The sequence below is a fragment of the Neltuma alba genome, unplaced genomic scaffold, assembly GCF_004799145.2.
Source record: "Neltuma alba isolate B1F8T4 unplaced genomic scaffold, ASM479914v2 tig00010740_pilon, whole genome shotgun sequence".
NCBI classification, from domain to species: Eukaryota; Viridiplantae; Streptophyta; class Magnoliopsida; order Fabales; family Fabaceae; genus Neltuma; species Neltuma alba.
This window is the reverse complement of record NW_021635567.1, coordinates 552,117-566,248: the sequence shown is the minus strand read 5'-3', so window position 1 is coordinate 566,248 and position 14,132 is coordinate 552,117. Positions and strand designations below refer to the sequence as shown.

The following is a 14,132-nucleotide window of genomic DNA, read 5'->3' as shown; positions in this document are numbered from 1 at the left end:
TTTGATGTAACATAAGAAAAATTAGTATAATATTTTTAATATAATTATATGCTATATCTATATTATTTGTTTTAAATATAGGTTACTTTCTAAAAGAAATTCTTGGTCCACAATATATATAAGTCATTTGGGGGGTTATTGATGAATTTTTTTCCTCCAAATATCATCCCTATTCCAATTTATTAGGAGAAAACTTGAAGGCTAGTATAATACGTCTTTCTCTATGATCCTAAACACAAATAAATTTGGAAAAAAGTTCCACTTTCCAATAAAATTAATGAGTCAATTTCCTTTCCTTAGCCCTTGTCAAAACTTAAAATATAGATTGATAAGAGTATTGTACATATTAGTTAAATTCTAACATTGTCAAATTTAATCGAAGCTTCTCCTAATTTTTCAAATGAAGTTTTAATTTAAAAAATTAAAAATAAATTTATATTATTCAAATTAAATGGGACAATTGAGATCTCATGTTGTTGATTTGCTAAGATAAACGGGACAAACCTATTAATAGTCGCACATTTATTTGATTCCACATAAATGTTGGATCAACGAACCTACTTCATTAATTACATTTATTTCAGCCATAATGTGCGTACTATATAAATCTTGTAAGTACATTTTCATCAGAAGAAATGTTTTATTTCATTTTACCTGTCATTTTAAAAGTTTAAGGCAGTATCTATTTGGCTCCCCGTATTATATCTTTATTTATAATTTCAATAATGCATATACTTATTTCTGTTTTTTTAATTAATTATGAGATGAATCAAGGGCATATTTGAAAATATGAAAACAATTCTTCCATATTTAGTTTTTGAAATTTGACTCATCTTAATCTTAGTTCTTAAAGTCTGAAACTAATAGTTTTGGTCTTCGAAACCTTATTTCATGTACCGAAAACATTGTTTTAGCAACTAAAAATCTTTAAACGTACAAAATGAGATCAAATTTTGAGAATTAAAAATGGTATCTAACCCAATAACTAAAATTATAGTTTGAATGAAAGGAAACAAACTATAAATGTAAATATAAATCTCAAAGTTCTAGTGAGGGAAAGGCTAACAACTATCCAACTAATTAATTCAAAAAAACACGGTCTAATTTGTTCTATGCTTAATATTAAGTCAAAAACAAATTGCTTAAATAGGTATATTTGCATTGATTAATTAATGCTAATCAAAATAATGACTAAGAAATTTAATTTAACAACTGAGAGTATCTAGAGTTTTTTTTTTTTTTGACCGGAGGAGAGTATCTAGAGTTGATGAATTGGAATGCGAAACATTTGTACTTTATGTTATATAAATTTTACTTTATACGAAACACACATATAACTTCATCAATATATTTGACTCAGCTTTTAAGATCCAAATCTCTTATCTAAGTCCTACTCCTAATTAAAGCAAGTAAGAAAAAGAAAAACTTACCTTCTCGTTAAAAGAACATGTCTTATGTGTCGAACATAAAATTTATTTTAAAAAAAATGTAGACAAAAGGACATTAAAAGGTAGTATGGAAGACAACACATCATGCTTAGTACTAAAAAAAGACAAGTTGACAGCAACCAAATTATTGCTATAATATAAATGTGTATCTCACCACCCACCTGTTCCCACACTTTGGTGTCTCTCACCTAACTGATCTAACCGATATCAACTACAAGTATCTAACTTTTATATATATATATATATATATATATATATATTGCTAACTATCAAATTATTGTTAATTAAAGTATTTACCATTGCCCCACTATTCTTTAATGAATCTTTGCTTCGTACGGAAGCAATATCCTCATAGATCCTCATAATATAATTAAATAATAGTTATATCAACTAATGGCTTCCTAATGTTATATATAGAGGGTCTCATAGCCAGTATTAAAATCCATTCAGAAAATCTACGGTGCGAGGGATTAGTCACTGACTAAAGAGAAATGAAAAAAAAAAAAAAGAACTATATGGCTATGAGATTTTACAAATATATATGTACGAAGACTTATTGTTAATATGTGATAATAACTAAAATAGTTTAGGAAATTAGTGCCTATCGCTGCTAGATTGATTCAAAATTGAAGTTGTGTTATGGTTGCTTCTGTCAATCATCATAACCAGTAGGGGTTGTATTTGGGCCCATGAGGCCCATTAAGTCGACGAGGATTAGGCCCAAGAACTCTAATCACATGGGCTTGTAGTCACAACTTTCAATTCCCCTTCATCTATTGGAACTTTCAGGCTTTTGAAACCAAAAACCCGGTCTGGCCTTGCTCTGAATCTGCATGGAATCTTTTTCTTGGTAAAACCCTGCTCATTGAATATATAAGCAGGAAATGCTCTTTTCTTTTCCTTTTTTTTTATTTAAAATTTTCTCATTAATTTTATTTTTTATTCGTATTAAGCTGTATCTAGTATTCTAATATATTTTTAGAACACCCACTATCACAAATTAATTAATTAATTTCTAGCACCAACATTAATAGTGAATGATACAAAAAAATTTAAATATTAGATGCACTAAAAATTAATTAATTAAAGATATTAGATGCTATTGAAAAATATTTTAAGACGCTGTATGCACTAAATTAATTAATTTATGATACTGAATACTATTAAAAAATATTTTATAATACTAAATGTACTAAAAATTAATCAACTTAAGATACTGAGTGTTTTTACAAAATATTTCAAGCTACCAAATGCAACTCAACCCAAGTAAATTCTCATGCGGAAGCTTGTTGTAACTCTCAATGAACCGCTATTAATGTTGGTGCCAGAAATTAAAATTTTTAAGGCCAAAATTTTGAAAAGATGCCCGTCATAGGCTGTGGTTGGAAAACCGCTATTAATATTGACATCAATGATTGAAATTTTTGCGATAGTAGTGTTAGGTGAAATAATGTGAGAAAGTGTTGGGTGAAATAATTTGTCATTGGTTCAAATCTCTTTGATGTTGATTTTTTCAATATTTAATAATATCCTAACATAATTTACTCTTTCAAAGACATTTTACTTAAACTTAAGATCTCATACTTAAATAACTATATACTATTCTGGTCCTTATTATTTGTTACGAAAGAGAGCATTAAATAAATAACATCTTGTACTTTTACCCTTATGAAAGAGAACATTAAATATAATATGTTTTTGTCTCACCCACACTCTCTTTCTTCACATTTATTATAATTAATAGGGACAGAATTCAAAATAAAGCATTAAAAAGGATACAAATGACAAATAAAAAAGATCAAAATCCTTTCCTATAAGTGAGAAATAAAAAGTAGCAGAGTGTATAACCTATTTCATTGTATCCAATGCCCATGATTTCTCTTTAACTTAACCAAAAGACACTTAATTTAATATGAAGTTGCCCGTAATTGCAGGTTATTAGTTTTTACAGAGACATAATCATTGTTGTTCGTCCCACTTATACCAGCGAGAATATTCACAAACTGATCATTGGCCTCCTCCATTAATAATCCTCATTATTTTTTGTTTATAATGTGACATGATGTTAGGTAAAAATGATTTCTTGTTGAAGATTCATATTTCTTTATGATGATTTAATTGCATGCGTTTTATCATGCGAGATATAGCGTTAGGTGAAATAATTTCTCATTGAAGATTCATATCTCTCTTTGATGTTGAATTTTTCAATATTTAATTACACGCATTTTATACTATTTAGTTGATTTACACACATAGATATGACCAATGATAGATGAGACAATGACAAGAAAAAGAACCTAAAAATTATGAAATCCCAGCACCTAATACTTCAAAATTCTAAGGAAGGAAGTAGTGTCTGACCTGGTATTTTGCAAGTGTAGTTAAGTGATTAAAATGTCCTTACTTAAAAAAATTATTATCAAGTTGTGAACTGATAATAATAAGTGCTGAATAGCAAATGATAAAAAATGCACTAGTAACAACAAGTTATTTATTAACAATTTATGAAGTCGTAATAACAAGTGTTGTATATCAAATAATAAGAAATATAATGGTAATGACAAGTTTGAAACAACGGTGTTTAGTTATTTAACTACATTTACAAAAATAATACATCAGGTACCACTTACTATCCCCGAGGTTTTGAAGTATTAGATGTCTAAATTGAGATTTCATAATTTTTAAGTTTTTTTAAATCTTTTTCCCATGAGATTTTGAACTTAACCTCTTCGGAAATGCTTCTGGATTTCCTTAATTTCCGATCACATTCTGTATAAATCCATCAACAAGCTCGCTACTACCTCACTTCATCATCTATATATCTAATTTTCATCTCTGAATAACCATCCGGCACTGTGTACTGTTGCCATTTTGTATCCTAAATTGTCTCGCGCACACAGTGTATCATTTATGTGTGTGATTTTGGAATATTTTATGAGACCTATAATAGTTACTAGTTGCATAATATAAATTTGAACATTTGTAATATTTCTTGTACTAATTAAAAACCAGTGGTGGTATGGGTTAAATTTGAACCGCATGGCGCTGTTTCGCCTCATGTCTGAATTATTTGGGAAAAAGTGATTTTTATTTCAATTTATTTATATAAACCGAAGTTAGAGTAAAAGTTATTAGTGTAATGTTATTTTGTTTGGATAGGATTTTATAAACATATTAATTTGACAGAAATTCATTTGGAATAATATATTAAAAGGTTGTTTTTAGAAGGTGGTAAAAAAAAAAAGATTGTTTTAAGAAGGTCCAAATTTGAAAAAAAAAAAGGGAAAAAATTGTGCTAGAAAAAGTTGTTAAAGCCACTTCTGATTCAAAATTCATTTGCTTCAAAAGTTATCCCAAATACAAAAATATTAGTTAAATAATTTAATTTAGTCTAAACGTGAGATATATAGTAAGTTTAGGGGGGCAAAAATATAGATAGTGAAAATATCAGGTAAAAGTATAATTATGAAAAAATGTCTAGAAATTAGAGAAAAATTCCAAACGGTTCAAAAGAGATTCCTAAGGCATATTTGAGGGCGAAGGATATTATCTAAAATTAAAGTGCCCCAAAAATAAAATCTATTTTTGGATGAAATTTAAGAAAATAAAGGAGAAAAATGATTATTGAGATTATTTAAGGGCCCATAAAATTTGTTATGTAAATTAAGAAAATTTTCGAAGAGATTAAACTTCAAAAAATTACTTAAATATTTTAAAGCCAAGTTTTAGGAATTAAAGGCTCATTTTCTCGTAAATTCAATAAAAAAGTTAGAGGTAATAATTTGTCCTGAAAAGCTCAAGGAAGTTATTTCATAAAGTAAAGAAGCTAATTAAGATATAGGTCAAGAAAAAAATTGTGGGCTATTAAAGATTAATTTCTAAAATTCATTTTATTTAATTTTTTTTGCCGGCAGACCAAGCCAATTTATGGAGCCTATGCCCTACGGCGTACTCCACCCGGCCAAGAAGGAAGAGCATCAGAGTCACCAGGCCCTGGGCTTATGTGGTAAGCTTGCTTTTGTGAGGGACCCAAAACAATAAAATGACCTTTTTTTTTTTGAGTAAAAAGGGAATCCATTAAGGGAAAATAACAAAAAAAAAAAAGCTAAAAATTCCTAAATTTCAAATCAAGTTTGATAACAACACTTTATTTGGTGTTGACAACGTTGAATTTGCAAATGACAACAAAATTTTGTTGACATTTCTTATTTGGCATTTAGTAATTTTCAGTTTCTTTTTTGGTTATTTTCCCATTCATTAATCAAAGGTCAGCTTATGTACAGTGTGTGAGCAAAAGAAAATGGGAGAATTACAATCAGATTGTAAGGAAGGAATTTAATTAGCCTAAAGTTGATTGATAGGTGAAGAACTAGCAATGATAAGCTTCAGAGTAGGGAATGATAACAAGTTCATGCTGGTCACTTGTTATTAAGACTTTTTGATAATTAAATTTTTTTCTTGAGACTTCTTGCTAATTTACCCAAAGAAAATAAGACAGCAAAGAGTTCATCCTATGCCTATTTGACTAGGAGGATTCATAATTACAAGATTAGTACGGTTCACTAAAATAACATATTATTCACCTCACTTAAAAAAAATCAAAACAGCAGCTCATAACAGATGCTGTCAAATCTATAATTTTTCAATGATAAATTTATCTTTTAAGGAATGGTAGTTTATAAGAATATTGTTATTAAATTCTGTGTTTATTAATATAAGAAATTATTTAAAAAATATAAAAAAATAGATTAAATCTAAACCATCCAAAATCAACATCCGCTTAGATTAAAATGATAACTCTGTTCATCGTTGAGACGATCAGGGAATGTGCTCCCAGCCCCACACCCTTCATTCGCAGCTGTATCATAAATGGGGGGAGAGGGGGGCTGGTGGCTAGCATCCCACCTACAAGCATCTGAATCTGTAAGCTAAGGGTCACTATCTGATTTTAGAGAGAGAAGTGAAAGAACACGTAGCAAACGTTGAAGAAACATCGTAGAATGCCTTTATTTGATGCTTTGCCAATTTTGGAGGACGATTTTGGAATCTGTCATTGCTGTCCACCAGATTACCCTCATGAAAATCTCACAGAATCCAAGTCACTTGCCTTCATATCCGTGTTGCTCACGGCGACTGCTTATTTCTCTAGCTCCACCGTTCATTTTGTGATCACTTTGCTTTAATTTAAGGTGCAAACTTGTAATGCAACTATGTAACATAAAAGATGCTTGTAAAAAGAACGACATATATATAAAGCATCACAGCAAGCTCTCGTTCGTTCTGTCACAATCGAGCTTGTGCTAGTTTACTGGATATCCCTCCCGCCGGCGCCGGTACCGGCCTCGGAGACACCGCGCACATGAATTCAGTGTCACTTGCTAGAGCTTCAAGCATCTCAAAGGAAGCATACACCTCAATGTCTAAACTATCTTCTTCTGCTCCGGCATCAACCACTATCTTCCAATTCTTTGGACTAGGGAGGCAGCTATGAACTGCCACAGGGCTTCCCCAACCAAAATCAATGGCGTAAAAGTTGGTCCTCGGAGAACTGCTAGTTCCCATAAACTTCCCGATTGGGCCACTCTGTAATGGCATGGTTGGATTTCTAGCCCATGCTCCGAAGTCCTTCTTGATATTTTCCTCTGTGAATGAGGATATCACCCTGTTCATCTCCAAAGCAAACTTGCCAAGCCCTCTATCTCCCACCAAGTCTCTTACTTTCATCGTCAAAAAGGCATGTTGAACAGTGGGTCCAAATAGTTTCTAGGTATTGGTGGATCAGAAATTCTGGGTCCAGCAGCTACGAAGAATCTGTAAGTAACCTCTTCTTCTGGATCAAGATGCTGGTTTTTGATCATAGATCTCCAAACGTGACTGGTAAGAGCTTGCAAGGAGGAGATTTTGTGCTGATGACACCATCTCTACCTCTAAATTAGCTTTTTTTGTTAATTCAACAATTTTTTCGCTTGTGAAGTGGAAGATCCTTTGAGAGAATGGAAAAGCCTGATGCGAACCAATGGATCCCTTAAGTTTACCATCACTCTCCATGATTTCTCTTAATGGGATTCGTACAGGGCGAGCTATTTTACCTTGGGGAAACCATCGCTTGAATGAAGCCAGCTTCGAATTGGACTCTATGTGGTTTAAACCATGTCGGGAGATGTTAGCCCATGTGTTCAAGAAATCCCAGAAGGGCTTTACATCAGCAAGACAATGGTTAATCGAACAAGCCATGAAGATGCCGTCGACGAGCTCAGTAACTTGGACGGCCAATAACGGGATCCGACTTCCTTCGATGTTCTTGGATCTGTACAGCGGGAAGAAGGAGTGGACAAATGGCGGAACATAAGGCGATTCAATAATATCTGCAATTGTGATGTTCTCAGCAATAGCATGAACAAAACTTGCTCCGGCGTTGTTGCAAGTGACTGAGACAGAGAAGGTATCATCATCGCCGCCGTGATGGGCGATAAAAAACGGCCGGCAAGGGGCGGGTAGAAGTCGAGGGAGGAAGAAAGAGAGTCCTTAAGGTGCTGGATCGTTTTCCTTATGTAAGAAGAAGAAGATAAGGTTGGTTGGTGGAAAAGAACAGCTTTTTGGCCATATTCACTTAGCAGAAACTGAAGATCCCAGGGATTGAGCTCGATTTCTTTAAGCGAATCACCATTATTAATTTGACTTCGTGCTTGGATTGTAGTTGTGGAGACCACTCGGATGCCTGCCATGGTACAGTGTGGGTGGTGTTTTTATTCAATCGCCTTTTTTCTTCGCCAGCAATACTGCAGACTGAATATGAGTCCGCATTCGGTGCTCGTTAGCTTAAACGCTTCCGCTTTTATCAGTAATTAAGGAGGCGGAATTTTCTAGTAACAAAGGAGGAGAGAAAATTTTTTGTCCCTTAAATTTAACATCATCACTCAACAATTTCAAAATGATAAAAACTCAGCATTTAAATGATGATTTATTAATTTTTAATTTTAAATATATAAGTTAAAAAATATTTAAAATAAAACCTTATTTTTATCAACAGGTTGTATGCAGTTTAATAGTTATAAAATAAAAACTTCGTTTCATACTATTATCATTGAAAAAAAATTATCTAGTTAATCTGAAAATTTATATCAAAATTTTCCCTTTCTTCCTAGAACAAGATGAGGAGGAGCAATTCTAGAGCCATCAATCTGTGATTCTAACCTTATATTTGGTATGAGGAAATTAGAAGGGAGGGGATGTGAGGGAAAATTTTAATAAGCTCAATTTAAAACAATAAAGGCTAAAGTATACATTTGGTCCTTTAAATTTTTACAAGATTTCAATTTGGTCCCTTAACTTTATAAGGTATACTTTTAGTCCTTTAACCTTAAAATTTTTTTAAAACATGATGACATTAAGATGTTAAATGTTGATAAAATATTCTCAAATGCTTATAGATTCAGTTTAATTTTCAAAAAATCCATAATTGTTACAAAAAATCATCATTGAAGCTTAATGGTTTTAGGGTTAAAAGACCAAATATGTGCTTTTTAAAGTTAAGGGATCAAATTGAAACCTTGTATAAAGTTAAAGGACCAAATATATACTTTAGCCAAAAATAAAAAAGTGAAGTTATAAAATTTTGATAAATAAAAGATATAAGATAAAATAATTAAAAATAATTAAAAACTTTTAATCTCACTTTTTTAATTTTTTTTTAAATTGAGCTTGTTAAAATTTTTTCTCTCCTCTCTTCTCATCCATTTCCCTCACGGCAAACCGACCACAAATGGTTTTCTTCAAGCAGGGAGGAAGAAGATGGAAACGACACGTCGACACGTCGATACCAAGAACGACAAAAAGGAGAAATGAGAAAATGGATAGGTCGAGATGAATGGGCCCCTGGCCTCGGCTCCATTATGTATACAGTCGTCCTACGTATCCTAGAGAAAATATTGCAGCCAAGTCTGATCTACCCAAGCTTCAAGCATCAACAGTCTTGGCTTTCATCTTTATTGGATCATGACCAGGTCACTTGTTGAACTCATTTGAAAAATCGAAATCAGTCGACCTCGTGGACACATCCAGCCTTACTTGACAGTTTGGCGGGCAAGAAAATTGTTGCTTGATAGATAGATAAATGCACCTTTCATGTATTTAAGTCCTCTAATAAGTGAAGACAAAGGAGGACCGATTTTTTTTCTCTCGAAAAAAACTAAATTTATCAAAATGGACAATCAATGACAATAACATATATACTTGTTTCTCAGGGCTTAAGATGCGTCTAGTACCTTCAAAGTATTTTTTGATATAAGACTCCAATCTATTTTATTTTTCATATTTTTTTATTTTTTTCTAAAATAGTCTTTCTAATAATAATAATTCTAGCCAATAAACTCGATTGGATAATACTTATTTATTACAAATAACTAATCTAACTTATTTTCTTAGAAAATTCAAATTAATCAACTAATTCTTATATTTAGGATTGGAAGTAGTATTAAGATTAAAACCTGAACGGTTCAAATTTCATATTTTATAAGACATTTTTTTTGAATTATCATGGCTGAAATTTAGTAGCTCAATTTTATTTATTTACTTTTTTAAAAAAAGACATTTTATTCTTAATTTTTTTAAAATACGAAATTTGGACAGTTGGAATTTCAATCCTACGACTAAAATGGAAAGTGAACAGAAATAAAAGGAAAGGGGAGAGGAAGCAGAGAGACCAGTTAAAAAACAAGACCGATGATTACCATCTCTCTCCTCAATTGTCATCACAATTGTTTGGGAATTTGGTTTTCGTTTTGGTGGTTTTACTTTCTGCCCCCTCATTAAATTCCTTAGGCCTGATCAAGCCGTCATCCTAGTTCCTGTTCTGATCAGTAGTTTTCCTCTCAAGACAGTCTTCTCTATAGCTAGCTCCTTGAGTGCCTGTGTTTGTCACTTGAATGTGTGAAAGTGAACATGAAAGCAAAATTTTGCTTCAAAACTGAAAACACCACTACGAAGAAAAACATAAAAAGATTATATTTTTAACATCACATGAAAGTTTGCCTTTTCTGTTACAGCCGAGATGGTGCTAGTTTATTTGAGGACGAAACCACATAATGCATGAACTAAGGGTCATTTGATAAAGCTTCGAGTATCTCATAGGAAGCATACAACTCAATATCAAAGCTACCTTCTTCAGCTCCAGCATCGACCACAAGTTTCCAAGTCTTTGGATTGGGTAGGCAGCTATTTACTGATACTGGTTTTCCCCAACCAAAGTCAATACTGTAAAAATTGGTTCTTGGAGAACTGCTACTTCCCATAAACTTACCAATTGTGTCACTGACCTCACTTTGTGGAGGCAACTTCGGATTTCGAGTCCAATCTTCAAAATCCCCCTTGATCTTTTCCTCTGTGACTGATGATGCTGTCTTGTTCATCTCCTGAGCAAACTTGCCAAGCCCTTTATCTCCCACCTAGTCTCTTACTTTCATCTTCACATAAGCAAATTGCACTGTGGGCCCAAAATAGTTCTCAGGTATTGGTGGATAAGGAATTCTGGATCCAACAGCTACGAACACTCTGTAAGTCACCACTTCTTCTGGATGAAGATGCTGGTTTTTTTATCACAGATCTCCAAACGTGGCTCTTAACGGCTTGTAAGGAAGAGATCTTGTTTCTAATGACACCATCATCTATGTCCAACTTAGCTTTTGCTTTCAGTTCGACAATTTTTTCTCTTCTGAAGTGGAAGATCCTCTGAGATAATGGAAAAGGCTGATGTGGAGAATCAATGGACAACGCCTTAATATCAGTCTCCTTTATTTCTCTGCAAGGGATTTGTATAGGGCATGCTATCTTACCATGAGGAAACCATCGTTGGAATGAAGCGAGCTTCGAAGTCGACGACGCCATGGAGTTTAAACCATTACGAGAGATGTTAGCCCATGTATTCATGAAATCCCAGAAGGGTTTTACATCAGCAAGACAATGGTTCATCGAACGAGCGATGAAGATGCCATCCACGAGATCTGTAACTTGGCCAGCCAATAATGGGATCCAACTTCCTTCGATGTTCTTGGATCTGCACAGCGGGAAGAAGGAGTGGACAAATGGTGGAACATAAATGGATTCAATAATCTCAGCAATTGTAGTGTTCTCAGCAATAGCATGAACAAAACTTGCTCCGGCGTTGTCGCAAGTAACGGAGATCGAGAAAGTATTATCATCGCCGCCGTGAGGGATGATAACAAAACGACCGACAAGGGGCGGGAAGAAGTCGAGGGTGGAAGAAAGAGAGTCCTTAAGGTGTTGGATCGTTTTCTCTGTGTAAACTGAAGAAGAAGAAGAAGAAGAAGATGATGATAAGGTTGGTTTGTGAAAAAGAACGGCTTTCTGGCCATATTCACTTAGCAGAAACTGGAAATCCCAGGAATTGAGCCCGATTTCTTGAGGTAAATCACCATTATTGAATTGGCTTCGTGCTTGGATCGTAGTAGTGGAGACCACTCGGATGGCTGCCATGAAATATCTGCAGTTGCCTTTACTTTCCCGTGTGTTTGTCACGGTACACACGCACACATATATATAACTAATATATTTGGTCCTCTTAAATGATTTGAACAATATCGCTGGTAAAGAAAAAAAAATGATTTGAACAATATCAATCTGTTCTCTTCTCGTTTTTCGTTCCACTTAAGTGAAATCTTATATGGGGACCAAAAACTATATTTTCGCTCATCGGTTTTCTCTTCTAGGGTTTCCTAGTGAGAGCGACATTTCCTCTCCTTAGTGTGAGTGCTCCCTCTCCGATCTGATCGTGAGAGTTGTTTCTTCACCCGGCGGCGACCGTCTCTCTGGTGGCCGCCGGGTGAGAGAGCTTCAAATGCTCTGTGTGTGTGTGAGTTTGTCTTTGAGATTACGAAAGGAGGAGGGTAGAGATGCTTATGAGATCTGGAAAATCAAAGATCACGAGGCGGAAAATTGTTCAACGTTAGGTACATTAACAATTGCAGAGAGGAAGAACGGATATCATAAGAAAGAGGCGATTGTAGTGTACTGGAGAAGTGTGATCGGAGATTGTGAGAGGCACTTTGAGACAAGCAAAATGACCTCAAGCAAGCGATCTCAAAGTGTTTCCCTCCCGTGCAGAGCTCAGGACAGAAAGAGCAGTGTTCTAAGGTACGATGATATCCTATCGCAGAGGCAACTAATTCTGTTGTGGTGCACATCTTTTTTGATTTTCGGCATGATTTCGGTGGTAATGTTGGCATTTGGTGCTAAAAATGACTCTGCTGGAAATACCTGGCATGAACTTATATTGCTATTGAATTCCAGTGAACATATGATTAGTGCTTCTAGAGTTATCAAAATTACTATTTGGCCACTTGAGATCTGCAACTATATTGGTTCCTTTGATGATTTGGATGTGGTCCTGTGCAACATGGATAGTTTGAGAAAGCAAGAGGCTAAGGGATTTTTTGCTCTATGTATGTTTATTATGGATGGTTGCAATTGGTTACTTCTCTCTGTGTTCTATTGGATTATGAAGGTCTGCAAAAATCCTCAGAATGTCTCAACCTCTCTTAGTGGGAGTTTTAATGCTGCAAATATGAAAGCAGCTTTGGTGTATAAGGGTGTGGGCTCTATAGAGCAAGTTGCAAAACAACCACCCCTTCTAGCCACCGTCATGGTGTGTTTGTCACAGAGAATTGATCATTGCAATACAAAGTTGCAAAGCATGGGGCTGAATTTCCCTTTGCCTAATTACCTTTGGATGTTCAATATTTTGAGAAGATGCGAGGATGGGAGAAATTTTGCTTTGTATATGGACATTATAAATGGGTGCAATTGGCTCTGTTTTTCTGTGTTGTACCGTGTTCTGGAGGTTTGCATGGAACTTCAGAATGAGTCATCATCTCTTGTTGAAAGAGAGAGTTTTAACGCTGCAATTGGGAAGGCAGCTTTGGCACATAAGGATGTGGGCTCAATAGAGCAAGTTGGAAGACAACCACTCCTTCTAGCCACTTTCATGGTGGGATTCTCTTCACAGAAATTGGGTCATTGCAGTCTGGAGGTGCAAAGCTTGAAGCAGAATTTCTTATGCTTAATTGTTTTAGTTTTTCCGTATCTTTTTGGTTGTGATCCAGCGGATGGGCCTTGGTTTTTTAGTTGTTTTTGTTGTGGTTGAACTTTTGGAGGTTTTGGTTTAATCAATATTATAAAGTTTTTCTGGCCCAAAAAAAAAAAAACTATAAACATTCAAAAATAATTGAAAAGTAATAAAATTTATAAACAAACAAGGACATAAAAAAATGTGGTTAAGGAATCTCTCCTCTTCCCTTCGGTAATCATTATATTAACATTTGAAAAATTTATATTTATAAATTTTTTAACTTTTTACTGTAAATTTAAAATATTCAGATTAAATTTTAATAATATTTTATGAAATTTATGTATTAGCAACTGTTTGAATCATTGTTTATAGTTTATTTTTTTAATAAAATTGTTTGAGACTTAATTCATCTTATTAAACTAAAATTGTGTGGACATAAGGCACTCCATGCTGCTGGAACAAGTTTTGGTGCTCACCATAGAGATGAATATCATGATGCTCATTGCTATGGTAAAATCTAAACTATCTAGATACAGTTTTAATGATTTAGATTTAAAACTTTTTAATTAGTAATTTTTAAATATTATAGTTAAGAGATTACA

At 33.7% G+C, this 14,132-nt stretch overlaps 2 protein-coding genes across 2 annotated transcripts; both read right to left on the bottom strand.

Annotated features, from left to right (window-relative positions):
• Window positions 1–7,283: 7,283 nt before the first annotated feature.
• Window positions 7,284–8,173, bottom strand: LOC114758638 (uncharacterized acetyltransferase At3g50280-like). Its single transcript, XM_028947703.1, has 2 exons — window positions 7,927–8,173; window positions 7,284–7,813 (listed from the first exon to the last, which is right to left on the bottom strand). The coding sequence occupies exons 1-2, from the start codon at window positions 8,171–8,173 to the stop codon at window positions 7,284–7,286; spliced, it is 777 nt and encodes a 258-aa protein (XP_028803536.1).
• A 2,187-nt stretch (window positions 8,174–10,360) lies between these two features.
• Window positions 10,361–11,995, bottom strand: LOC114758664 (uncharacterized acetyltransferase At3g50280-like). The gene has a single exon (XM_028947734.1). The coding sequence runs from the start codon at window positions 11,937–11,939 to the stop codon at window positions 10,950–10,952; it is 990 nt and encodes a 329-aa protein (XP_028803567.1). The 5' UTR covers window positions 11,940–11,995; the 3' UTR covers window positions 10,361–10,949.
• Between the last annotated feature and the right edge of the window lie 2,137 nt (window positions 11,996–14,132).

What these genes read in the sequence shown, in the direction of transcription:
- LOC114758638 (XM_028947703.1), bottom strand. Translation starts at nt 8,173, where the DNA reads ATGGCAGGCATCCGAGTGGTCTCCACAACTACAATCCAAGCACGAAGT. An exon ending in CTACCCGCCCCTTGCCGGCC is followed by an intron (nt 7,814 to 7,926) that starts GTTTTTTATCGC and finishes TCACAATTGCAG; the next exon opens with ATATTATTGAATCGCCTTAT.
- LOC114758664 (XM_028947734.1), bottom strand. Translation starts at nt 11,939, where the DNA reads ATGGCAGCCATCCGAGTGGTCTCCACTACTACGATCCAAGCACGAAGC.